This window comes from Ceratotherium simum, chromosome 33 (genome assembly GCF_057802395.1).
Source record: "Ceratotherium simum simum isolate JZ-2026a chromosome 33, ASM5780239v1, whole genome shotgun sequence".
NCBI lineage: Eukaryota > Metazoa > Chordata > Mammalia > Perissodactyla > Rhinocerotidae > Ceratotherium > Ceratotherium simum.
This window is the reverse complement of record NC_141932.1, coordinates 11,170,464-11,194,392: the sequence shown is the minus strand read 5'-3', so window position 1 is coordinate 11,194,392 and position 23,929 is coordinate 11,170,464. Positions and strand designations below refer to the sequence as shown.

At 46.4% G+C, this 23,929-nt stretch overlaps 1 protein-coding gene across 4 annotated transcripts; it reads left to right on the top strand.

Annotated features, from left to right (window-relative positions):
* The first annotated feature begins 5,384 nt into the window (after positions 1-5,384).
* Positions 5,385-16,941, top strand: LOC106800121 (sialic acid-binding Ig-like lectin 8). Of its 4 annotated transcripts, none has more exons than XR_015549432.1 (8): positions 5,385-5,873; positions 6,083-6,361; positions 6,579-6,626; positions 7,405-7,662; positions 9,251-9,347; positions 9,683-9,779; positions 13,386-13,707; positions 15,276-15,351. XR_015549432.1 is itself a non-coding variant. In XM_087421263.1 (8 exons), the coding sequence occupies exons 1-8, from the start codon at positions 5,441-5,443 to the stop codon at positions 15,462-15,464; spliced, it is 1,464 nt and encodes a 487-aa protein (XP_087277389.1). In that variant the 5' UTR covers positions 5,385-5,440; the 3' UTR covers positions 15,465-16,941. The 4 variants fall into 4 exon arrangements, 2 of the variants coding, with proteins under 2 accessions (XP_087277389.1, XP_087277390.1); XR_015549431.1 differs by having other exon boundaries at positions 13,386-14,084; positions 15,276-15,348; XM_087421263.1 differs by having other exon boundaries at positions 13,386-13,448; positions 15,276-16,941.
* Positions 16,942-23,929: the final 6,988 nt, after the last annotated feature.

Below are 23,929 nucleotides of genomic sequence, written 5' to 3'. Positions count from 1 at the left end.
TTATAATCAGAACTGCTTTCACTATGTATATTTGCTTCAATGACTTTTACTTTAAAAACAATATATGAGGATACCTCACACAAATATATGCTAATTCATTTTAAAATTTAGATGACATCTAAAAATTATAAAAAATGTATATTTTACTTAAACCATCTCAGGACAAAGTGAAAAACCCAAATAGCCCTGTACCCATAAAGGAATTGATTCAGTGGGAAACATTATGTTCCAGGGAAAAAGTTCAATGGCAAGTTCATCCGAATGTGCAGGGCAGAAAAAATTCCAACTTTTCATAAGCACTTCTGAGTATGAAAGTCACATCAGCCAGTATCACTTTTGGAAGTCTTTTGCTTTTTCTAGAACTATATTGAGTTCTGCAGAGTAGGGAAGTGGTGATGGCTGATCTCCAAAATCTTCCGCATCTCTGGCAGCTGTGGGTCTGAACTTGCACTTATGTGCACAATTACCATCCTGTTCTTATTCACTCACTTCCTGTTGTAGTTTACTCTTATTTTTCCCAAGCCATTTTTCCCATACTGAGGGACCCTGGTGGCCAGACTGTCCCAGGGCAGTGGCTGGCATTTATGGTTCAAGAGATGCTTCTGTTGTTGGTAGTGCTGCTGCAGTCCATGCTGTGGGAAGATGAGAGGACCAGGAGCCAGAGGGGTCCAGGGTGAGGAGCGAGGGTGGAGTTTGATTCTCTTACTCACATTTATTACATGAAACACAGTTACAAAATGAGAAACTGTTCCTGAATGGGACAGGAAGGGTAAGTCCCAGAAAAGAAGTCTTTTCTCCATCCAAGTTAATGGGAGGCCCACAGGGCCCTGGGAGGCTCCAACACAGAGCGTCCCCCTCCAGAAAAAGACGTCAGCCCCTTTCTCTTCCCTAGCCATGACCTAAACTCATGAGATGCATTTCTCAGGAATGCTGTAATCCAGTTACTCTGGAAATCTGACTTGTGAGAAGGGGACCCCACCTTGGAAATTTACTTAGGAACATTTCCCAGGAGATCTTACCTGCACTGCTTTGTCTTCTATTCAGTGCATCAAAGGATTGGATGGTGTCCACCCCCATTTGGGAGGGAAATCTTTTTTACGTCAAAAGCCAATCTCATCTGGAAACACCCTCACAGACACATGCAGAAATAATATTTAACCTGGGCATTCCACAGCCCGGTCAAGTTGAGACATAAAATTAGCCATCATACTGGCCTCGGAGGCTAATGGTGAGCATACACACACAGAAAGACAGACAGACACACAGCTTGGCACTGGGCATTCTGAATACTGAGGTGGGCCATTTCCTGCCCTTTGCCTTGGGGAAGATGGGTCTCCTATGAATAGGCAAATGGTCCTAGTTGTCAGGTCAAATCGATCCTGGGACATGTCTTAGTAGGAGAGAAATACTAGGCATGCTCTTCTCCTGAATCCTTTGCCCGTCACTGTAAATGACTCTCTGGGCCACCTGTGTCCACCTGGGGCACCAATCCATGTACTAAGGCTTGGTGCTCCTTGTCCTCCGAAATCCAACCAGTGGCTTTCCGATAACCCTCCCTGCCTCCCAGCAGTCGAGCAGCTGTTACGTCACACCAGCAGGGTGAGCCAAACATCAGTGATGATGTGCAAGGGGTTCATAGCACCTCTGTCTCCACTGACCCTCAGAGCCCGGTGGCTGCAGCTTCAACGTCTCCCTTCTCTTGTGGCCAACTTTAATCTGGAAGCAAAGAGGGAAGGGGATGATGGGAAATGTAGTTCCAGCTTGGCAAATCCTCCACGGGTATGTTCACTGAAGCTTTCAAATAACCGTTTAAAAGTCATCCTTTAAATATAGTAAATGGAGAAATCTGTCAGGTGAGTAAACTTTCAACATAACCTTTTCCTTATTAGCTATGATTTGCCTGGCTGCTGTTTCGTTATCTCACCCTGCACATCAAATCAGCCTAAAACACAGTGGGCCAAGCAATTATTTGATTCTATTGTTTATTGTTTATTCTCATTGTTCTGTAAATTGTCCAGAGCGCAGCTGGGCAGTTTCACCCCTAGATTTGCCTCGGGCCCCTTCAGGCAGTCGCATTTGCATGGTGGCAGTGACTGGGGCTGGACATCTGACACCTCAGGGTTCCTCTACGTAGCATCTCTCCATCAGAGCCCCCATGGTTGCTTACACAGATGCCCAGAAATCCATGAGGCGGGAGTGGAACCTGCCAGGCTTTCTTAATGTCTGAGCCATATGAGTCTCAGAACATCTTGTCCTCCACATTCTATTGGTCAAAGCAGTCATGGGCCCAGCCTAGGTTCAAGAAGAGGCGATAATAATAACAAACTCCATCTTGTAAGGAGAGGAGTGCCATGTTTGTATAAAGCAGGGTCTGGATTGTTTGGTGTTGTTTTTGGTGACTTGTTGCTAGAGCTACTCGCCTGTCTGAATTTAAGCTGCCTCCTCCACTTGATGAGGGGAACATCCCTCTCTGTTAGGGATGTTGGGAAAATGAAATGGGAAGAGATATGCAAAGGTGCAGGACAAAACCTTCACCTTCCCTGTCCTTGGACCGGTGACCACAGCCTGACATTGTTCATAGGACATTCCTGAGGGTGGACAGAAGGAAAAGGAGGAGAAACAGAGGAATTTACCTCTGTCTAGTCCCTTCTCTCAGGTAGACCTGAGCCCTCCCCAGCACATATGATGTCTTGACCCTTCTGACTCCAGACATAAGGTCCCCGTGCTGTGTGATCAGGCCCCTCCACAGAGCTGCAGACATCTCCAAAGTCAACACTCAGTTCTGAATCAGCACCACAGACAGCACCATTGCCCTTTCCTAAGGAATCCCCAGGAGCCAGTTAAGTCCTGGGCATAAGGAGCGCCCCCTATGGGTGGTGATCTAAGTTAGGCTGGGGCAAAGGTGTGGTTGGTCACAGTCAGAGCACAGAACTTGGTAGCTGGCAGAGAATCTCCAGCAAAGTATGGGAGAGAGTGGTATTGAGAAGATAATATCTGAGAGTCCAGCAACTCCCAGGATACCAGCATCATCTGCAGAATTCACATCCCTTGTGATTGGCTGAGAGTCTGTACCATGTCTACTTGACCCAGAACTCCCTGAGACTCACCTTCCAGTCCAGAAGAGCAAGAGCTCCACCCACCCCATGTGTGCTTCCCCATCACAGCCCCCTATCCTATGGCACTGGATTTATCAGGTAACCTGTCTCCCTACCAGATGGTGCTCTCCTCAAAGGCAAGGGTTAGACCTGTCATATTCACCCCTCTTACTAGCAACCTGAAGGCATGGTTTACATGATTGTTGAATGAATGAATGAATGAATGAAATCTCCTCCCTCCCCTCGTGGGATGAGTTGAAAATTCTTCCCTTCCAGATTAACATAAACTTCCTGTCTCCCAACCCAAGGAAACCTGGGCTGACAAAGATTGATGAAGTGCATCCCAGTGCAGAGAATAGTGCATAAGGCATGGCACCTGTGTGATTTGGGCAATTTACTTGCTTCCTCTGGATCTCACTGTCTTCTTCAGAAAATTGGAGAAATAAAGCTAGAAGCCTCCTCAGCTCTGATGGCCCGTGGGTCATACTTCCTCTTTTGCACACAGTTCATTTCTTGTACTTCCCCATGTCTCTCCTTCCAATTCTTCTGCTTTTCTGTGCAAATTGAGAACGACGGGAACAGGATCGGCATGGCCAGGCCCTTCTGACCACAGATACTGCAGCTGCCCCTGCAGGGAGAGAATGAGTGGCCAAGACAGGGGGACCCAGGAGGGGTATGGGGCTGCAGGATGAGATTCCAACTGAAAATGCAGGAAATGGTGATGGTGTGAGAGTGTCTATGCAGGCTCCAACCCTGCACCTTCCTTCTCCATGATCATGGCACTGACACTGCCCTAGGTTTTGGGTGATAGTTCTGGGAAGGGGATAATATGGGATGGACAGATTCATGAAGTTGAATAGAAGAACACAGACTGTAATTTTTCTATGTATATTTCTATGTCTTAAGATAAAGACGTGCAAAGCCATAGTGTTAAAGGCAGCATGTTCAGATGATAAAACCACAGAGAAAAGCAAGGAAACAAATGACGTTACAGTGAGGCTGGGGCTCCTTGTGGGTGTGTGGTGTGCGGATAGGGAGGGGGACCACAGGACAGGTCCTGGGTGTTCCCAAGTTTCTACTTCTTGGAGGATGTTCATTTTTTTGGTAAATCACTGAGCTGTTCTTGTGGGGGCACTTCTCTGTATGTGTCTTATGTTTCCTCACAAAATGTTTCAAGAAAACCCACATTGGTCTGACGAGGTACCACCTCACAGGATTCCCACCACTTCCTCCCGGCCCCCACCACACAGTTAAAAATAACCTTCTGTGAATTCAGGCTCATGTCTCTTCTCTCATGAAATCTTCACCATCCCTGAGGGTGGATGACCCCCAGGCTGGCGTTCCTTGCTCTGTGTCTCCCGAACACCTGCATGCTGAGAGCAGAACCGGCTCAGGCAACGACTCAGAGGTCGGCAGACCTCACCATGCTCTGGAGCAATAAGGAGAAGCGCGGTCCTGTGAGACACCAGCGATGAAATAATTTGTCCTGGTGCCCAAACAGCCCCCACAAAGGGAAAAGTTTCTATCCCTTTTGAAATCTGCCCCTTCCATCCTGCACTTTCTTCCTTTCCAAACCCATGGTGTAGAGAATCACAGCCTCAGTTTCCCAGGCGTCCTGTGGGCTGAGATCCCCTTGACGTACTTGGCTTGTGCTAACACGGAATCCTGGCCTCTACCGTCTGAGTGTCCCCTCTGCCCGTCATCCTGAGACACAACCTCCAACCTGCAGGGAGGGCGACACCCCACACTGCCTGTGTGCCCCCCTTTTCAGCCCCTGTCAAAGGGAGTTCCAGGTGCCCAGACACCTATTGTCTCCCCACTGGGGGTGACTCAGGGCTGCGTCCAGGGCTGGTGTGTGACCTCATGTGCAGAGTGGGGATGCCCACTATGTGGATGCTGAGGGAAGGAAGTCAGTTGGTCTCCCTTATACCTTGGTTCCCTGAGTCCTACTCCTGGCTGGAATGGCCTCCACACGCAGACTCAGGGGTTCTGGCCAGAAGGCACCAATTTTCACTTGGCAGAAAATGATCGGTGTGGGAAAGGGGATTCACAAGGAGGCAAGAGACGGGGCTCAGGCCCTGCATGGGGTGTGATTTTGGGTGAGGCTCTCATCATTCTGACCCAGGGTCCCAGGAGTGGACATGGGAGGTCGATGGTTGACTGCAAGGGCTGTCCCTGCCCCAACGGTGTCTGGATGTGAAGTTCCTCCTCTGAGCAGGGTCACTGTTCTGACCTCACTCTCATCTTCCTGTTGGAGCTTCCTCTAAATCTGCAACTTTTAGTTCCTGAGAGAGAACCTTAAGAAACGGACTTTCTCGGGGAACCTGGAACCGCCAAGCCCAGACATGCTGCTGCTGCTGCTTCTGGCCCTGCTCTGGTGGAGGGAGGGGGCTGAGGGCAAGAGGGAGCTGGAGAAGTATTACTGGCTGCAAGTGCAAGAGTCAGTGACGGTGCAGGAGGGTCTGTGTGTGCGGGTGCCCTGCTACTTCTCCTACCCCTGGGATGGCTGGAATGACTTTACCCCAGCTCACGGCTACTGGTTCCGGAAAGGGGCCAGAGTAGGCCAGGATGCTCCTGTGGCCACAAACAACCCATATCGAGAAGTGCAGGAGGAGACCCGGGGCCGACTCCGTCTCCTTGGGGACCCCCGGAGATACAACTGCTCTCTGGACATCAGAGATGCCAGGAGGACAGATGACGGAAAATATTTTTTTCGAGTGGAGAGAGGAAGTGTGATATATTCTTACACAAGTAACCAGCTCTCTGTGAATGTGACGGGTAAGGCGCTGGCTCCAGGAATCGCCACCGGGGAAGGACATGGGGGTCCCAGAGTGGAGCAGAGAGGGGACTTACCATCCTGGGAGGGGTTTGGGGGTAAAACAGGTCAGGGGTCCAATGGAAGAGCTGGACCAAAGCCTGAGGCTTCTCTCAGGGCCGCTCCTCAGACTTTCCCTCCTGATCCCAGTGTCTCCCCATCTCCTCACCAGCCCTGACCCACACACCCGACATCTTCATCCCGGAGACCCTGGAGTCAAGCCGCCCCAGGAACCTGACCTGCTCTGTGCCCTGGGCCTGTGAGCAGGGCACGCCCCCCATCTTCTCCTGGATGTCGGCTGCCCTCACCTCGCCGGGCCCCAGGACCCGCTTCTCCTCGGTGCTCACCCTCACCCCACGGCCCCAAGACCATGGCACCAACCTCACCTGTCAGGTGAAGTTCCCCAGAACCGGTCTAACTGTGGAAAGGACCATCCAGCTCAACGTCACCTGTGAGTGCTGGGCCAGGATGCCCGGATCTTGAGGGCAGTGAGGATGGGGGTGTCAGGGTCTCAGATACTGGTGGTGGGTCCCAGAATCTAGGCTGGGAGGGGGTCAGGAGGATGCCTACATCCACCCTTCCCCCATTTATGCAGCTCCTGGGGACAAGGACCCGTGTCCACCCAGCCCTCACCACTGATGCGGGACCACCTTGTCTTTCTGTGCCAGACTCTCCACAGAACTTGACCGTCACTGTCTTCCAAGGAAACAGCACAGGTAGGAAGGAGCTGTGGGCATCTTTCCACATCGGCCCCGTCACCCCCCTCAGACGTCTCCAACCGCCTTCTCAGCTCCACAAGGAGAACAGGGCAACATTCACACAGCAGAGCGCATCTCTCAAGGCCCCTTGTCACCCATCTCCTGAAGACTCCTCCAGTCTGATCTTTTTATTTTCCCTAACAACTGTTTAAGTATTTTTGAACAGGTAATATATTCACATGGTCTAAAATTCACAATGCACAGCAGAGTCTGTCCTCAGATGCCCAGTTCCCTCCCAGGAAGTGATCAGTGTTCACAGGCTGTTCTGGGCCTTGGTTTCTTCACCTAAAGGATCTTACGGGTCATTTGACGTCAGTAGTACAGACTGTCCCCATTCTTCCCTGTGACTGTGCTGTATTCCACGGCCTGGCTGGATTCTGATTTGTGTGCATCTTCTGTTAATGGAAAATTGCGGCATTTGTTTTATTCTATTAACAGAAACATTGAAATGAATACTCTTGTGTCTCCTTTGACGTGTGTGTGTGTGTCTGTGGGGTAACTTCCTAAAAGCAAAATATGGCTGCTTCCTATGCTCTTTCTAATTTTGAGAGATATGGTCAAGTTGCTCCGCACGGAGGGTGGACAAGTGTACATTCCACAAGTGAGGGGTCAAAGTGTGCATTTCCCTGCACTTCAAATTACGTCTGCGTGTCTGTCCTCCTCATCAGGTCTCCTGCATCATTTTATTTTCTCTCCATCTCTTTGTCTCTCTGACCCTCTGTCTCTTCTTCTTCAGCACTCACAGTCCTGAGGAACGGCTCATCTCTTTCAGTCCTGGAGGGCCAGTGCCTGAGCCTGGTCTGTGTGGTCGACAGCAACCCCCCAGCCAGGCTGAGCTGGGCCCGTGGGAGCGAGACCCTGAGCCCCTCACAGCCCTTGAACCCTGGGGTCCTGGAGCTGCCCCGGGTGGAGTCAGGGCATGAAGGTGAATTCACCTGCCAAGTTCAGCACCCTCAGGGCTCCATGCACGTCTCCCTGAGCCTCTCTCTGCAGAGTGAGTGCACCGGTGGATGGGGGAGGGGCTGGAGGAGGAGGAGAGCACCCACCCCACCCCACAGTCCAGCCAGCAGCCCCCTGAGCTTCAGAGGGGAGCTCAGCTCTGCTCTGTGCTGGGTTTTGAGGCCTGGAATTTCCCTAGGACTCAGAGGATCACTGTCGTCTTCCTGCCGGGACAGGGCTGTGGGGTGGGGCGAGGGCTGGAGGCGGAGCCAGGGAAGGAGGTGGGTCTTGGAGGAGAGGGGCTGGGGCCTGGATTGGTGTGTCTGGGGACACAAGGCCCTTTCTTTGGGGGTTGGGACGAGGGTCAGGCAAGTGAGTTTCTCCTCTTCACCATAAAACTTAAGGAGAACGGAAAAACCTCAGGAATCAGGAGAAATAATATTGCAATAGAGTATTTAAAAGAGTATTTTAAAAATACAAAATAAACTCCACAAAGAACAAATGACAACATTTTTTTAATTGATGTTTTGATGGTTTTTAACATTGTGAAATTTTGAGTTGTGCATTTTTGTTTGTCCATCACCATATATATGACTCCCTTCACCCCTTGTGCCTACCCCCCACCCCCACTGCCCGTGGTAACCACAGTCCAGTTTTCTCTGTCCATGTGTTGGTTTATATTCCACATATGAGTGAGATCATACAGTGTTTGTCTTTCTCTTTCTGGCTTATTTCACTTAACATAATACGCTCCAGGCCCATCCATGTTGTTGCAAATGGGCCGATTTTGTCTTTTTTATGGCCGAGTAGTATTCCTTTGTATATATATACCACATTTTCTTAATCCAATCGTCAGTCGAGGGACACGTAGGTTGCTTCCACTTCTTGGCTATGGTGAATAATGCTGCAGTGAACATAGGGGTGCATAAGCCTCTTTGGATTGTTGATTTCAGGTTCGTTGGATAGATTCCCAGTAGTGGGATGGCTGGATCATAGGGCATCTCTATTTTTAATTCTTTGAGGAATCTCCATACCGTTTTCCATAGAGGCTGCACCAGTTTGCATTCCCACCAGCTATGTATGAGGGTTCCTTTTTCTCCACATCCTCTCCAACACTTGTTTTTTGTCTTGGTGATTATAGCCATTCTAATGGGCGTGAGGTGGTATCTTAGTGTTGTTTTGATTTGCATTTCCCTGATGATTAGTGATGTTGAACATCTTTTCATGTGCCTATTGGCCATCTGTATATCTTCTTTGGAGAAGTGTCTGTTCATTTCCTCTGCCCATTTTTTGATTGGGTTGTTTGTTTTTGTGTTGTTCAGTTGTGTGAGTTCTTTATATATTATGGAGATCAACCCTTTGTCAGATGTATGTTTTGCAAATATTCGCTCCCAGCTAGTGGCTTGTCTGTTCATCTTGATTCTGGTTTCGTTTGCAAAATGACAGCATTCTAATTAAAGACAGGCTGCAAATCAGCTCTTGTATGCCTCACTCTCCTCACCCTAACCCCCACCCGCAGCCCATGAGCCTGTTCTTGCTCATGGCAGAGTGGCCTGAACACAGAAGTGTGGGGTCCTACAGGGAGTGGGAGGAGAAGAGACCGAGTTCTCAGAGGGAAACACTAATAATCCAATCCTCTGCAGGAAAAGCGTGGCCTTTATCAGGAGTGGTGCTGGGGGCCGTGGGAGGAGCAGGTGCTACAGCCCTGCTCTTCCTGTCCTTCTGCGTCATCGTCATCATGTGAGCAGGGACCTGGGGAGGGAGGGAGAGCCCTGGGGTGGGAAGGGCAGGCAGCCACGGATCCCTGAAGCCAAAGCTGGGGGACTGGGTGGGTCCAGAGCCTGAAGCAAGGGCAGGAAGGAGGTCCCGGCACCCTGGTGAGACTGTCACAAACCCCGGGCCCCACTGTCCAGGAGGGGGAGCCTGTTCTCAACCCTGGGGTGTCTGGGACAGGACCACCCCTCTCCCACCTCAGTCACCCCTCCAGCCCCTAAGAGAGAACAGAGGAGGGGATCAGTCTGCCCACTGCACCCTGAGCTGGAACGACTGAAAGGCTCTCTGGTCTCTTCACTCAGAGTCAGGTCCCACAGGAAGAAAGTGGCCAGGCCAGCAGAGGATGTGGGTGACGCGGGCACGGAGGGTGCAAACGCTGTCATGGGGTCAGTCTCTCAGGTGAGTTACTTGGACTTCTCTCCATCCAACATTGTGCCTGGACACCTCTCCCAGGGTGACTCCCTGGATTATCCTGCTCAGTATGGCCAAAGTTCCTCTCCTCATCTCCTCCTCCTCATCCCTTCAAGTCGGATCCTCATCCTGCTGACAACATGACAGCCCCTCCTCTTCCCTTCAGGTCAGGAATGGAGGAGTCACCTTCTCCCTATCCTCCCTTTCTTCTGCTACAGCCCAAATTCACCACATCTTGTCCATTTTTCCTCCTAAGAACAGCTAGCATCAGTCTCCGTCTTGACCCCCGTCATTGCTCAGGCTTCAGGACCTCTTTCCTGGACGCCTCATCTCCCTGCCCCTCATCTCCCTTGCCCTACACAGAGTGATCATCTAAAAGCCATCATTGTCCAGTTCTTCTGCATTTAGACTTCTGTTTGCCCCCATCATCTACAGTAGAGGCCAGCAAAGTATTTCTATCAAGGGCCAGAGAGTAAATATTTTTGGCTTTTTGGGCCGTAGAGTCTCCGTTGCAGCCACTTAACTCGGCTTTTGCAGCATGAATGCAGCCTTAGACCATAAGTAAATGAATGAGCATGACTGTGATCCCACGAAACTTTATTTACAAACACAGGCGTTGGGCCGGATTGGACCCAGGGCTGTATGTAGTTTGCTGACCCCTGACCTAGAGAATGAAGCTCCAACTCCTCGGCCCACAGCCCTGCATATTCTGACCTCTCAGCACCTACCTCTCCAGAAGGCCCAGGGTTAGGGTGAGGAGAGTGAGGCACTTGCTTGAAATGCAAAACTTAGAAAGGTGTCCAAAATCTCAGCAATCGAGATACTACTTTAAGGCAGTATTTTTAAAAATCAAAATTAATGAAAAAAATCCATGATGAGTGAAATATCAAAAATATAAATAATGGTAGGATGAGTATAATGAAGTTAGTTAATAATTATTTAAGATCATAACTTGGTCAAGAGACATTGTCACACGTGGCAGCATTCTCAGTTGCAAACGAGAGAGGCAGAGAAGGAGATTTTGAAAATATTCTGCCTGTGTTTGCTTCCAGTAAAGGCATGAAATCACAATTGTAATAAATTCTCATTCGGGTATGCACAAAACCTTTAAAACTTACAAGAATGTTTTAATACACAGCATTTTCAGATTTTCAGTAATATTTCAATTATTTTAATGTTTTGAGAAAATTGACCATTAAAATACATAAAAACACGTATATGGAGGCACATTTATTCCTCTGTCTCAGGCTCCAGTTGTTCCAGAAGGGCACTCTTACTAATCCTGGGTTATTTAAAGTATTGAATTTGGTTCTGCAAGGGATTTTTTGCATTCGTTTTGATTTAAAAAATCTTGTATTCAAATGTTGTTAATCTCAATTAATGAGGATTTTAGCTCCCATTTTAGTTTTTCATTTTGGACGAGACCCTCACTTGCCTCACCCTGATCCCAGCCCCACTGTCCAGGCCACTTCCTCTACTCCCCCCACCTCCCACTCACACTCCATCCACACTGGACTTTTCATCGTCATCAGTCAGAACAAGGTTACTTGTGCCTCTGGGTCTCTGCATGGGCTGTTCCTCCTCTAAAGCTCTTCCCTCCCCGTTTCCACTCATTCATTCCTGTTCATCCTCCATGCTCTGATGGACGTGTCACAGTTTTCACTTATTTATTGCATTTGGAGTGTGACTGGGGGCTTTTGGATGGTTTTGACAGCAGGGTAACATGCACCTTTTCATTCACCAATTCCTCCAGAAAATGTTATTGAGCAACTACCGAGTGACGAGCACTGTAGGTGGCAGAGACCCATCATGAAAAATATCTAAAATCTTGGCTCAAAGAAGTTGTTTTCTAGGCAGAGGGTGATAATCAAACTAGTAAAAAAAAAAAAAAGCAAACAACAAATAAGTGAATAGAATGTGCAAGGTAGACGTGTGCTTTGGGGAAAATGCAGGGTACAGAGAAGAGACAGTGTTGAGGAGATGGCTTGTGGCGTGCTCTTGCGATTTATTTATTTCTTGTTGTGAAAATTTCATAACAAATTTACCATCATAATGATTCTTAAGTGGGCAGTTGTCCAACAGATCTCTAGAACATTTCCATCTTGCAAAACTGAAACTCTGTACCCGTTGACTACCCACTTCCCCTGCCACCCCAGCCCCTGCAAACGCCATTCTACTTTCTGTCTCCATGGGCCTGACTACTCTAGACACCCCATATTAGTGGAATCATGCAGTATTTGTCTTTTTGTGACTGGTTTATGTCGCTTAGCATACTGTCCTCAAGGTTCATCTATGTTGTAGTATGTGACAGGATTTCCTTCATTGTAAAGGCTGAATAATATCCCAATCTATGTACACACCACATTTTCTTTATCCATCCATCTGTCACTGGATATTTGAGTTGCTTCCACTTCTTGGCTACCGTGAATAATGCTGCAGGGAACATGAGTGTGCAAATATCTCTTGGAGATTCTGCTTTGAGTTCATTTGGATAAATACTCCTAAGTGGAATTGCTGGATCATATGGCAATTGCATTTTTAATATTTTGAGAAACCTCCGTACTGTTTTCCATAGTGGCTGCACCATTTTACATTCCCAGCAACAGTGCACAAGGGTTCAAATTTCTCTGCATCCTCACCAACACTTTTTTTTATAGTTGTCATTCTAATGGGTGTGAGGTGATATCTCATTGTAGTTTTGATTTGCACTTCGATGATTAGTGATGTTAAGCATCTTTCAATATTCTTATTGGCCATTTGTATATATTCTTTGGGGAAATGTCTAATTCAATTTCTGTACTCATTTGTTAACAGGTTTATTTTCGTGGTTATTGTTGATTTGTGGGAGTTCTTTATATATTCTGGATGTTAACCCCTTATCTGTTACATGATTTTCAAATATTCTCTCCCATTCCGTAGGTTGGCTTGTGGTTTTGTTAGTGATGTATGAGCAAAGGCATGAAGGAGGCTCAAGAGTTTTCAATTTGACTGTGTGATCCAAGACCCCTCCAGGCAGAGTGAACAGGAGGTGAAAACAATCAGACACAGGAGGCTGACCAGTGAGTGAGGAGCAGCAAGGACTTCCGAGTGATTACACAGAGGGAGGCTGGGCCAACAAGCAGGAAATGAGTTTGGGGAAGTCAGCGTGTGTGTACATCACGTCTGTACATGCAGGACACTGTGGGCATCTGGAGACTTTCGGGCAGAAGAGGAACCTGATCCCACTTTCATTTTCACAGGATCCCTCTGGCTGCTGTTCACAGAGAGACTGTGTATATCAAGGAAGTTAGAAAAGGGGCTGGTGAAACATTCCAGGCAGGAGATGATGGTGGCTGGAGCCAGGATGGCATGAGTGTGGGGCCTGATCGGATTCTGGGTGAATTCTGAAGCTAAGGCTACTGAAAGTTGCTAATGGATTGGGAGTGTGGTGTGAGTGACAGAAAGGGGTCAAGGATGACTCCTAGATTTCTGCACTGAGCAGCCAGAAATATGGAGGCACCAATCACTGAGGTTGAGATGATTGGAGGAAGAGATTTGGGGGAGAAAAGGAGAAGTTCAGTCTGAATATGTTGAGTTTTCTGTTTGTTTTGACAGGGAATGGGCATTTCAAGTATACCTTTGGATCAAAGTCTTTCCAGAGAGGAGAAGGAGCTGGAGGTACGGATGTGGGAGTCATCAGCCTATTAGATGAGTTGAAGCCAATGTAGTGGATGAGGTCACGAAATAAAGTTGAAGAAGGAAAGAGTTCGGGGCCGCTCAGATATTTAGGGGCAGGGAGATGAGGAGAATCCAGCAAGGGGGCTTCCAGCTATGTCAATGGACCCAGAAAGTGTGATGTCTTGTAATTAAGTCTAAAGGGGCTTTCCTTTAGGGGAGGTGTGCAGTCGAGTCACCAGCTGCTGCAAAGTCCAGAGAGGTGAGGACTGAAAGATGGCTATTTGGATTTCACCAGCAGAGGTCACTGGTGTGCTTGATAAGAGCATTGTCGTGAAGCGGGTGTGTGTGTGTGTGTGTGTGTGTGTGTGAATCTTAATTTGAATAATGAAGAGAATGAGACGGGTAAAAATATTAACAATTCTGGTGAAGTGTCCTCTTGTCAAGAGGAGCAACAGAGAAGGATGCTCCTTGGCAGCACCAGTCACTCTCCTCCATGTGAGTCTATGTTACTTTCTTGTTGCTGCTGTGATGAATCACCACAACTTCAGTGGCTTCCAACAACATGAATTTATTATCTTACAGTTCTGGAGGTCACAAGTCCAAAACGGGTTTCACTGGGCTAAGATGAAGGCATTGGTAAGAAATGCCTCCTTCTGGGGGCTCCCAGGGAAAATGCATTTTCTTGCCTTTTTCAGCCTCTAGAGGGCGCCTGCCTCCCCTGGTTCGTTGCCCCTTCCTCCATCTTCAAGGCCAGAAGCACAGTGTCTTCAAATCTCTCTCTGCCTCCTTTCCCATGTAAAGACCGTTTTGATTACTTTGGGCTCTCCAAAATAATCCAGGAGAATGTCCCCATCTCAATATCCTTCACTTAATTCCATCTGCAAAGTCCCTTTTCCTTATGTAGTCTAACACATTCACAGGTTCCTAGGGATTAGGGCTTGGACATCGCCTTGGATGGCCACCATTAGGGGGCTGTTATTCTGCCTACCACAGGCACATAATTTCTTTGACTGACTTGTCCTCCCACCAAACTGCGAGCTCTCCAACGGCAGGTGCTATGCCTGAATCAAGGCCCTATAATCCTCTCTCACTTACCCAGTTCCTGTCCAACATATCATAATTCACAATTAGATATTTATTTGCTTAACTCATATTTCGCTGCCTCCCTCAATTAAAGAGTCAGCTGCAAGAAGCCAGGGCCTGTGTCTGCTGTGTCCACCACAGAACATCCAGCACCCAGCTCAGGGCCTCAAACATAGGAGGCCTCGGGCTTTGTGGTCAGAAAGAACTGGATTGGATCCTGGTTTCATCAGGGACTTTTATTTGGTGAGGAAGATCAGCCCTGAGCTAACATCTGATGCCAGTCCTCATCTTTTTGCTGAGGAAGATTGGCCCTGGGCTAACGTCCGTGCCCATCTTCCTCTACTTTATATGTGGGATGCCGTTCCCTGGGTCTGAACCTGCATACCTAGGGCTGCCAAGTGGAGTGCATGAACTTAACCGCTATGCTACCAGGTTGGAACCTTCATCAGGGAATTTGAGCATGCTGCTTACTTTGATAACCTCAGTTTTCATATGTATAAAATGAAGACAATGATAATATCTTCCTTCTGGGGTAGTTGTGGGAAGTTCATGAGATTAGCAAGCACCAAATAACGTGTTCTATAATATTAACTATTCAAGGAAAGCATGAATGAATGAGATGTCAAGAAAAATGTATGTGAGATGGATGGATGAGGGAATACATGGGCTTCCCTCCTGGACACTCGCTGCCTCATCCTGTCCTTACTGTTCTGCTCTGACTCCCTTCTCTCTCCCTCCACTCAGGGTCCCCTGGTTGAATCCCAGGAGAGCAGCTTCCCAGACCACCCTCCCCCAGATGTGGCTGCCCACTGCTCAGGGGAGGAAGAACATCTCCATTATGCATCCCTCAGCTTTCATGGGATGAAGCCTCGGGATCCACAGGAACAGGAGTCCACTGCTAGTGAGTACTCAGAGATCAAGATCCACAAATGAGAAACTGCAGAGACTCGACCCTGGCTTGAGAGATCACAGCTCTTGCGGGGCAAAGAAAAAGTCAGGGCCTGATTGCCCCTGACTTAGAGTAAAAATTCCCTGTAATAGTGTAAAGAACACAGACTTTGGAACCAAAGAGTTCGAGTTTGCATCCATGCTACCTGTTTACAAAGGAAGTGACAAACTGACTCCTACGTCTCTGTGCCTCAATTTCCTAATCTGTGAAACTGGGATGGGAAGCCCTACCTGCAAGTTCATAATGAGAATTTTGGGCGTAAAATCCTATCAGAGCATCTGCCACAAAGTGTATTCTGAACACATGCTGGGTCACCGTGCTTTGGACAGTAAGGTCCTGCTGGGAATTTCTCCTGACTCTGGAGGGGACCAGCGTCAGACCTCAGACCTTGCACATTGAGATCCCTCCTCCTGGAATGTCTATGCACCGGGCCATCATCTTCCTGTGTCTTTGAGAGCTGAGCCCAAGAGGTGGACATTTGCATTGCAATGGGACAGTCAGGTAGCAGCTCATGATCGCCCCCTATAGAGACAAACCCAGTGAATGAGAAAGGTTCTCAAACGATCACATTACCTTCTGATGAATGAAGCAAATCATCCCAAAATTGCCCTTCAGCACCCACACAAAGACAGGACTATATCTCAGCAGTAACTTCATAAAGTAGTCGTTGTGGAAAGAAATCAAAGATTGGGTGAGACACGAAAAATTCTCTACAAAAGGACTCCAACAAATTTATAATAGCACTGCAAAAACATAAAGGACCAAGGAACAATTTTTTATTTAAACATGAAATACTTTTGCACTGAAAAATACAGAACATTGCTGAGGGAAGTTAAAGAAGATCCAAACGAATGAAGAGATATACCATGTTCATGGATGGAAGACACAGTTTTGTTAAGACGTCACTTTTCTCCATATTGATTTATGTGTATATATATATATAACATATAAATTGAGAAGTTGATTCTAAAATCTATATGGAAATGTGAAAACCTAGAATAGGAAAACAGTCTAGGATAAGAAGACCACAGTTGGAGACATCAGACTTTTCTATGAAGTAGAGTCATCAAAAGAGTGTGGTGTGGACATAACAGAGTCCATAAATAGACCCGCACATTATACACGATGGACTGAACAGCATCTAGTCTATTCCTTTTGGAAAGGAAGGACATTTCAACCAACGTGGTAGAACAAGTGGATCAATGTTTGGAAAAAATGAACTTTATAAATATTATAATTGGTTTCTATAATTAGAATCATGCAGTATGTACTCAAGTGGCTTTTTCACTCAGTATTGAGTTTTTTGAGATTCATCCATTGTGTGTGTGTATCAGTACTTTGTTCCTTCATTGCTGAGTAGGTTTTCAGTGTATCACAGTTTGTTTACATTTTTTTCTGTTGATGAGCTTTGGGTTTGTTTCCAGATTTTGGCAATTATGAATAAAGCCGCTGTGCACATAATTCCACAAGTTTTATTTTTATTTTTATTTATTTATTTATTTATTTATTTATTTATTTATTTATTTAGTGAAGAAGATCAGTCCTGAGCTAACATCTGTGCTAATCCTCCTCTTTTTGCTGAGGAAGACAGGCTCTGAGCTAACATCTATTGCCAATCCTCCTACTTTTTTTCCCCCCAAAGCCCCAGTAGATAGTTGTCATAGTTGCACATCCTTCTAGTTGCTGTATGTGGGACACAGCCTCAGCATGGCTGGAGAAGCGGCGCGTCGGTGCGCACCCGGGAACTGAACCCGGGCCGCCATTAGTGAAGCGTGTGCACCTCTCTGCCAAGCCACGGGGACGGCCCTCTACAAGTTTTTTCCACGTATGTTTTCATTTCTCTCAAGTGTTGGGGGGCAGGGCCATGATGGAGACAATTATGTCAGAGTCACATGTTGGGAGCTCAAGGGTCTCTGGGACTCCCCATGGAGACCAGCATGCAGGAGACAGCTGGAGATGGTCTGGAGCTCAGGAGGAAGGTAGGGATTGGAGATGGACAGTGGGAACATCAGGGGGTCCAATAATGCTGGCAATGAATACTTGCTGTTGTGGGTTGAATTATGTCCCCCAAAAATATTTATTCAGGTTCTCACTCCTGATACCTGTGAATGTGATTTTATTTGGAGACATGACCAAGTTAGTATGAGGACAGACGTATTTCGCCGGGTGGAGGGTGGGGCGAGGAGCCCTAAATCCAGTGACTGCTGTCCTATACAAAGAGCGAAATTTGGACACAGAAACATGTAGGGAAGAAGGCCGTGTGACAGTGGAGGCAGAGATTGGAGTTATGATGCCACAAGGCAAGAAACGCCAAGGATTGCTGGCAAACAGCAGAAGCCAGATAAGTCAAGAAAGGATTCTTCCCTAGAGCCTTGCGAGGGTGCGTGGGCCTGCTGAAACCTTGATTGTGGTCTTCCTGCCTCCACAACTGTGAAAGAATAAATTTCTGCTGTTTGAGGCCACACAGTTTGTGTTAATTTGTCACAGCAGCTCTAGGGAACTAATCCATTTCCTTATCACCTATTGTGCATCAACTCCTCACCTCTCCTGTGTTATTCAGTCCTCACAGTGACTCTGAGAGGGTCAGCCCTGTCTCTGTCACAGAGGAGGCTCGGGTGAGCTGCTCATATCCACACAGGCCAGCAAGTGGAGGGACCAGAAAAATCCAGTTAGACAGCCTCAGTGTTACAGGGGGTCGTTATCAGTGGGCCCCAGGGATTTGCCCTGTGTCCAGGCACTGTCCTAACTGCTCTGTGAACATTCAAACAGTCAAGTGTTTCCTAAGAGCAGTCACGACCACAGCTGCTAGTGGGGCCGTCCACATTTCCACAGATTCAGCCAGGAAGGAGTCTCTCTCTCTCCTCTTTCTTCCACCTCTTGCTCTCCTTCTTTCCTTTCCTTTTTTCTTTTTCTTTCTTTAATCCCCTCCTCCCTCCATCACTCCCCAGCCTGGTCTTGGAAAGGAAAGGAACAGACTTCCCAGCCTTGTCCTCTCTTTTTATCTGTCTGTGTCCACCTCTGAGACTTGGCCTGGGCAATGTTTCCTCACTGCCCGTTCCCAAGGACAAGTCTATGCCTGATCTGTGATACTGGGTGAAGGAATTTTTGTCTATTTTTGATCACCAAGACCAACATCTGACACATAATATGCTTTTGATAAATATTTTAGAAATTAAAGAGTAGATGCTGTTGCTTTAACAGCTGTCTCTAGCCCAGGTCTTTGTTCTGAGCCTCGTACTTTCCTAACGGTCCTGATGTTGTCTGTAATGGCATCTTCAATGCTCCCCATCCTGCTAGATGGTGAGCCCGTGGGGTTAAGGAGCGGGTTTGTTTTGGCACCCCGAGCTGTTCAGAAAATTTTGTTGATAAGATCAGTCTCAGAGAAAGCTCTGAGTCAGGTCGATAGGTCCCCAGGAGGCAAAGACAAGCAAATTCAGAATCTACCACTTTCAGAGCAAGCAGTAAGTGAGCCTGCTCTTTGTCCTCGAGGGAGACGTGATCTCATCCCTCAAGGTTGCTCCCTGCAAATACATCCATGAGAACTCGGCCAGGTAAGGAGCAGTCAGAGCATCATGATTTGGGCAGAGCCAGCAAGACGTGTGAGAGTATGAGAGACTCAGGACTATCTTTCCCACCAGGTGGTTTTGCTCTTCTTTAATGATGTGGGAGATCCCAGAATATTCTCATAAAATTCTCCTTTATTAGGATAGATTAATGATTCTGTCACTTGTGGTCAACATATTACTATAGAAGCCTGAAGCATGTGTCTGCTTCCCCATCAGAAACCTAGGAGGATGTTGTGAATAGAGGAACCCCAATACTGACATTTCACAACTCTGTTTTCTCACTTCAGGCTTTGTTTGAGGAAGTTGAAAAGGAGATGACTGGAAGGAAGTGACACTGTAGGAAAATAAAATCTCTTTTTTGGCCATGAATCCATTGCACTTTGTTCCATCTAAAGGCAGCCAGACTTTGGTTACTTCCTCAACTCCTCCAAGTGCCTCAAAGGATCTGGGCTCTGGAGTGTGGAATTCTTGTGCGAGCTTCATCAGTTTAGGAAGTTCAGGGGGAAAATTGGCTGAGCAACGCTGTTGTAGAGAAAATGAGTCAGTGGGCGCCCGACTGTTCTACTCAGGAGCATGAGCTCTACTTATCTTTGTTCTAGAAAGTTTACTCCAGTTACTCGATGAGAAGAACTGCAAAAACTGGTCATTTCCAAAAGCAGTGATGTTATACCATTTTCACTTAAGATAAAACGAAAACAAATAAATGCTCTCACTATTTTGAGATGGATAAAGAAGATGTGGTATATATACACAATGGAATACTGCTCAACCATAAGAAAGGATGAAATCCAGCCATTTGTGACAACATGGATGGACCTTCAGGGTATTGTGCTAAGTCAAACAAGACAGAGGGAGAAAGTCAAATGCCATAAGATCTCACTCATGAGCAGAAGATAAAAACAACAACAAACAATCACATAGAGACAGAGATTGGGCTGGTGGTTACTAGAGGGCAAGGCGAGAGGGAGGAGGGCGACAGGGATGATTAGGCACATGTGTGTGGTGATGGATTGTAATTGGTCTTTCTGTGGTTGAACGTGATGTAACCTAAGCAGACATGGAAATATAATGATATACACCTAAAATTTATATAATGTTATATTCCAAAGTTACTGCAATAAAATAAAATAAAATTAATTTGAGAGATTTATTAAATATAGCACATCTCCTATTAAAAATAACCAGTAAAACTGAGATTTAGAAGACTAGGTAATTACTTTGAAAAATAAAATAGAACGATATAGCATCCCCTCCAATAGGATCAAAATGAGAGAAATAACAAATGTCCTGAAAAAAAAAAAAGGGGAGTATACCAAGATGGTCATCAAATGTTGTTGGCTCTGGGAAGAGAGATCTGGGGTTGATGATGTTATAGACCAGACCACGGGCGCCATGAAACCTCACATGTGAGATGGTGCTTAGCACAGAGTAATGTTCAATCAATATTCAAGGATGAGTGAAAGTCGGCTGCTTTCTCCAGGATCTTGATCTAAATATTCTGTTTAGTAGATGTAAATTATATGTAGTAAGGTCTTATGAGAAAACCTATTTTTAAAATTTTCCTGAAATATATTAGTCAGTAAACAAAGGTTATGAATACTTCTCAGTAGTATAATGCTTACTTTTTGAAACGGATGGCCCCTCCTCCACGAGTTCCTGTCACTCCAATCTCACAGCCTCTCAACATAAAGCCCAGTACTCTCCAGGATTCTTTCTGTCTTCAGGTCCCCATTGGTCTCTTAAATCGTAGGTCTAATTGTCTTTCATATAGTCTCGCTGTTCTTAGTTCCTCTAGGCAATTAGGGACACCCAGATATGCAGAATCATCCCCAGGGATGAACTAGGAAGCAGAGAGAGCATAAGAGAAGCCCAGACCACTGACGAGAGGATTCATGTCCCCTAAACCTTTTCTCTCAGGCAAGCCATATCTTTTCACCACTTCAGGTTATATGGCTGCCTTCCTGGCCTGAATCTTGGATCTCATGCTTGAGGGGTTCAGACCTCTCTTAGAGCTGGGCGATTTTTGAGCTCAGAACTTGGCCCTAGTTCAGCACCACGAAGAGCATCATTGTGTGGCCTGGAGCTCTAGGTCTACGAAGAGTATTGGGAGGAAAAACGTCCCCTTGTGTGGTGAGCCACCTTCATTGCAGCCCCGAGAAATTAGTTCAAGATAAGGCTGGAAGCAGGGGAGAGATCACTACATCATAGCACATAAGGGATCTCGATACACACCTCATTTTTAGGTCATCACCCAACAAGCCTGGGAATTTGACATCAACCACTCTGATGTACAATGTTTCTTGGAGTTTGTGTGACCATAGAAAACCACCAAATTCCAAGTCTTCTATGCCTGTGGGGCCAGGACTTGCAGCACCCTGAGTGCAAGAGGGAGTCCAAAGAGAAATCAAGGCTTGGGATACTCAGTGCCTGGATCCTGGGTACTCAGTGCCTGAGAAGAGGGACAAGAGCGATTCCAGAATCCACCTACTTTGCTGATTTTGTAGCTTGAGAAGAGGAGAGGACCAACACTCATTCCACCCTTCACCACTACAGAGGGAACTATTATGTTTCTTCCCAGATACTACATTCCCATGAACATCATTGTCTTTCAGTGACATAATAAAGGTAAGAAGCAATCTTTTTTCTCTGGGACTAATGGGAGTGGGGCATCTGCCACTCCATAACACAGCTGGAGTCCCAAGTTCACGTGACGGGAAGGATGAGGTCATACATGGTATGTCCTCATTCCCGCATAGTCAAGATCTGCCCATAGACCTTTCTCATCAATCCATAATGGGCTCAAGAGATCCAATAACATTCCCTCAGGTATGACAACTGAAGCTTGAGGGCCAAGGGACAGGAGCATCAGCCCCCAGTATTCAGAGGATAGGGGACAAATAGCTTCTAGAGCTCAGAGCTTCTCTGGGAAAGAGAGACTTCAACACTGGTTCTAATGCAGTAAATGTATCTCTAATCAACGCATTATAAATAATTTAATGGGAATTCTTTGTTGTAGGGAATAAATATAAGCTTTACAATAAGAGAAATTTGAATTCAATTCTGGTTTCTCTATTTGCTAAGGGGGTGACATGAGAAAGTTGGTCACTCTACTTCTCCGTACCTCAGTGTCCTGCTCTGTGATGTGGGGAAGTAATGAGCCCCATCTCACAAGGACGCTGTGACACACGTGAAGCACTGTATGCAGGTCCTGGTACAGGTGTGTGTTCGTTGCGTGCTGGCTCCTTATCCCTTGAAAATGCAAGTTCCTGCTGGCAACTTAGCCTGATGCTGTGAGTGGCAAGTCCCATTCTGTATTAAGTGAACACAGGACATTTCAGTAAATGGAGCTAAAATTTCAAGAGCAAAGTCCAAACCAGGAAATGAATAAAACACCACACTATATACTTCTCAATGGGGTCAACTGGAAAGAATCAGAAGTCTGTAGTGTGGCATCGAATGGTTCCTGAGCCTGAATAATTTCCTCTTCTCAAGAAGCAGGAATATATTCGGGAAAGTAGGATTGACAGAACTCTGAGAACTTTCACTGAGATCTCCCAACTGGCACACATGCTCACTCATATGAGTGGACTGACCTGGATAAAATCAATGAAAAGACTTCCAGAGAAGAAGCCTTATATCATAGGGGCTGTCTCTGAGGGTTGCAAGAGCTTAGCATCTTCCCTCACACTGTTCTCAGTATGGGTTCAAGCAGAAACCTCAATGTAGGATATACCCTTGGTTTGTGGAGAGGACCCTAGTGAAGCACAAAGTGTCAGTAGAGAGAGGGGAGTCCTGGACCTCAGGAGGGGTGTGCCCATTCCCATTAGAGTTCTACCCTCTTTCTCTCCCCAGAGATTCCCTTAACCCCAGACAGATAGATCTCAGACAAGTTGGTTGAAAGTAACACCTACCTCCTAAACCCTAGCTCTGAGTTAAGGGGGAAGATACAAAGTCTGGAGAGACTGCCTGTGGTAAGCATGAGAATATGAAGAGTAATCACATGAACACTATGCAAACATACTACAACAGAAAGTGGGGAGAATGATACAAGGATGTGCAAGCCAAAGAACTCGGTCTGGGAGCACTTACAATGCCAGAAACAGAAGAAGATTCCCCTCAGTTGTTTGCTGTACAGAAGAACTTAATAAGAAAAAACAGTGACTGTTAACAGCTCAGGGAAAAGGTGAATAATTCTTAAATCCAGGTGAGAAGTTTGTTATTCTATTCTCACTTTGGTACTTCTTTAACAAAAAAGTTAAGTAAAGATATGATGTTGTTCCAATGACCTTATGGAAAGGTTTTAGTTTCAGTGTGGATAATTTCTATGAACTGATCCTCAAGTTTACTGATTCTTTCCTTGGTTGTTTCAAGTCTACTGAGCCCATCAAGGGCATACTTCATTTCTGATGTTAAATTTATAAGATTGCTACCATTTACATTTATCTCTTTGTATAATTTTCATCTTTCTGTTGAAATTCCCTATATGATCATGCATTTTCCCCACCTTTCTACTAGAGCATTTAACATAATAATAGTTATGTTATATGTTCCTTTGTGATAGTTCCAACATCTGGTTCATATCCGAGACTTCTTCTGTTGATTCCTTGGACTCTTGAAAGTTTGTTGATATTTCTTGCTTTTTGTGCATTTCCAAATGTTTTATTGAATGTTGGACATCGTGTGTAGAAGAGTAGACACTGAGGTAAACAGCGTTTATGCCTGGAAGTGGGCATGCCTCTTCTGTTGGGATGTTAATGTGGGAATTTGTACCTGTCCTGTCAGAATTGAACCGGATTTTGATTTTGTGGTCTGTGTAGTTAGCTTCAGTCACCAGAGCTTCAATTCCTCTGGCATTATTGAGGATCATGACTAGTCTGTAGAAG

Bases quoted from the DNA above. Each gene is read 5' to 3' on its own strand.
- LOC106800121 (XM_087421263.1), top strand. From the start codon at position 5,441: ATGCTGCTGCTGCTGCTTCTGGCCCTGCTCTGGTGGAGGGAGGGGGCT. The intron at 6,362-6,578 runs GTGAGTGCTGGG...TTTCTGTGCCAG, and splicing joins CATCCAGCTCAACGTCACCT to ACTCTCCACAGAACTTGACC. The intron at 9,780-13,385 runs GTGAGTTACTTG...TTGTTTTGACAG, and splicing joins TCATGGGGTCAGTCTCTCAG to GGAATGGGCATTTCAAGTAT.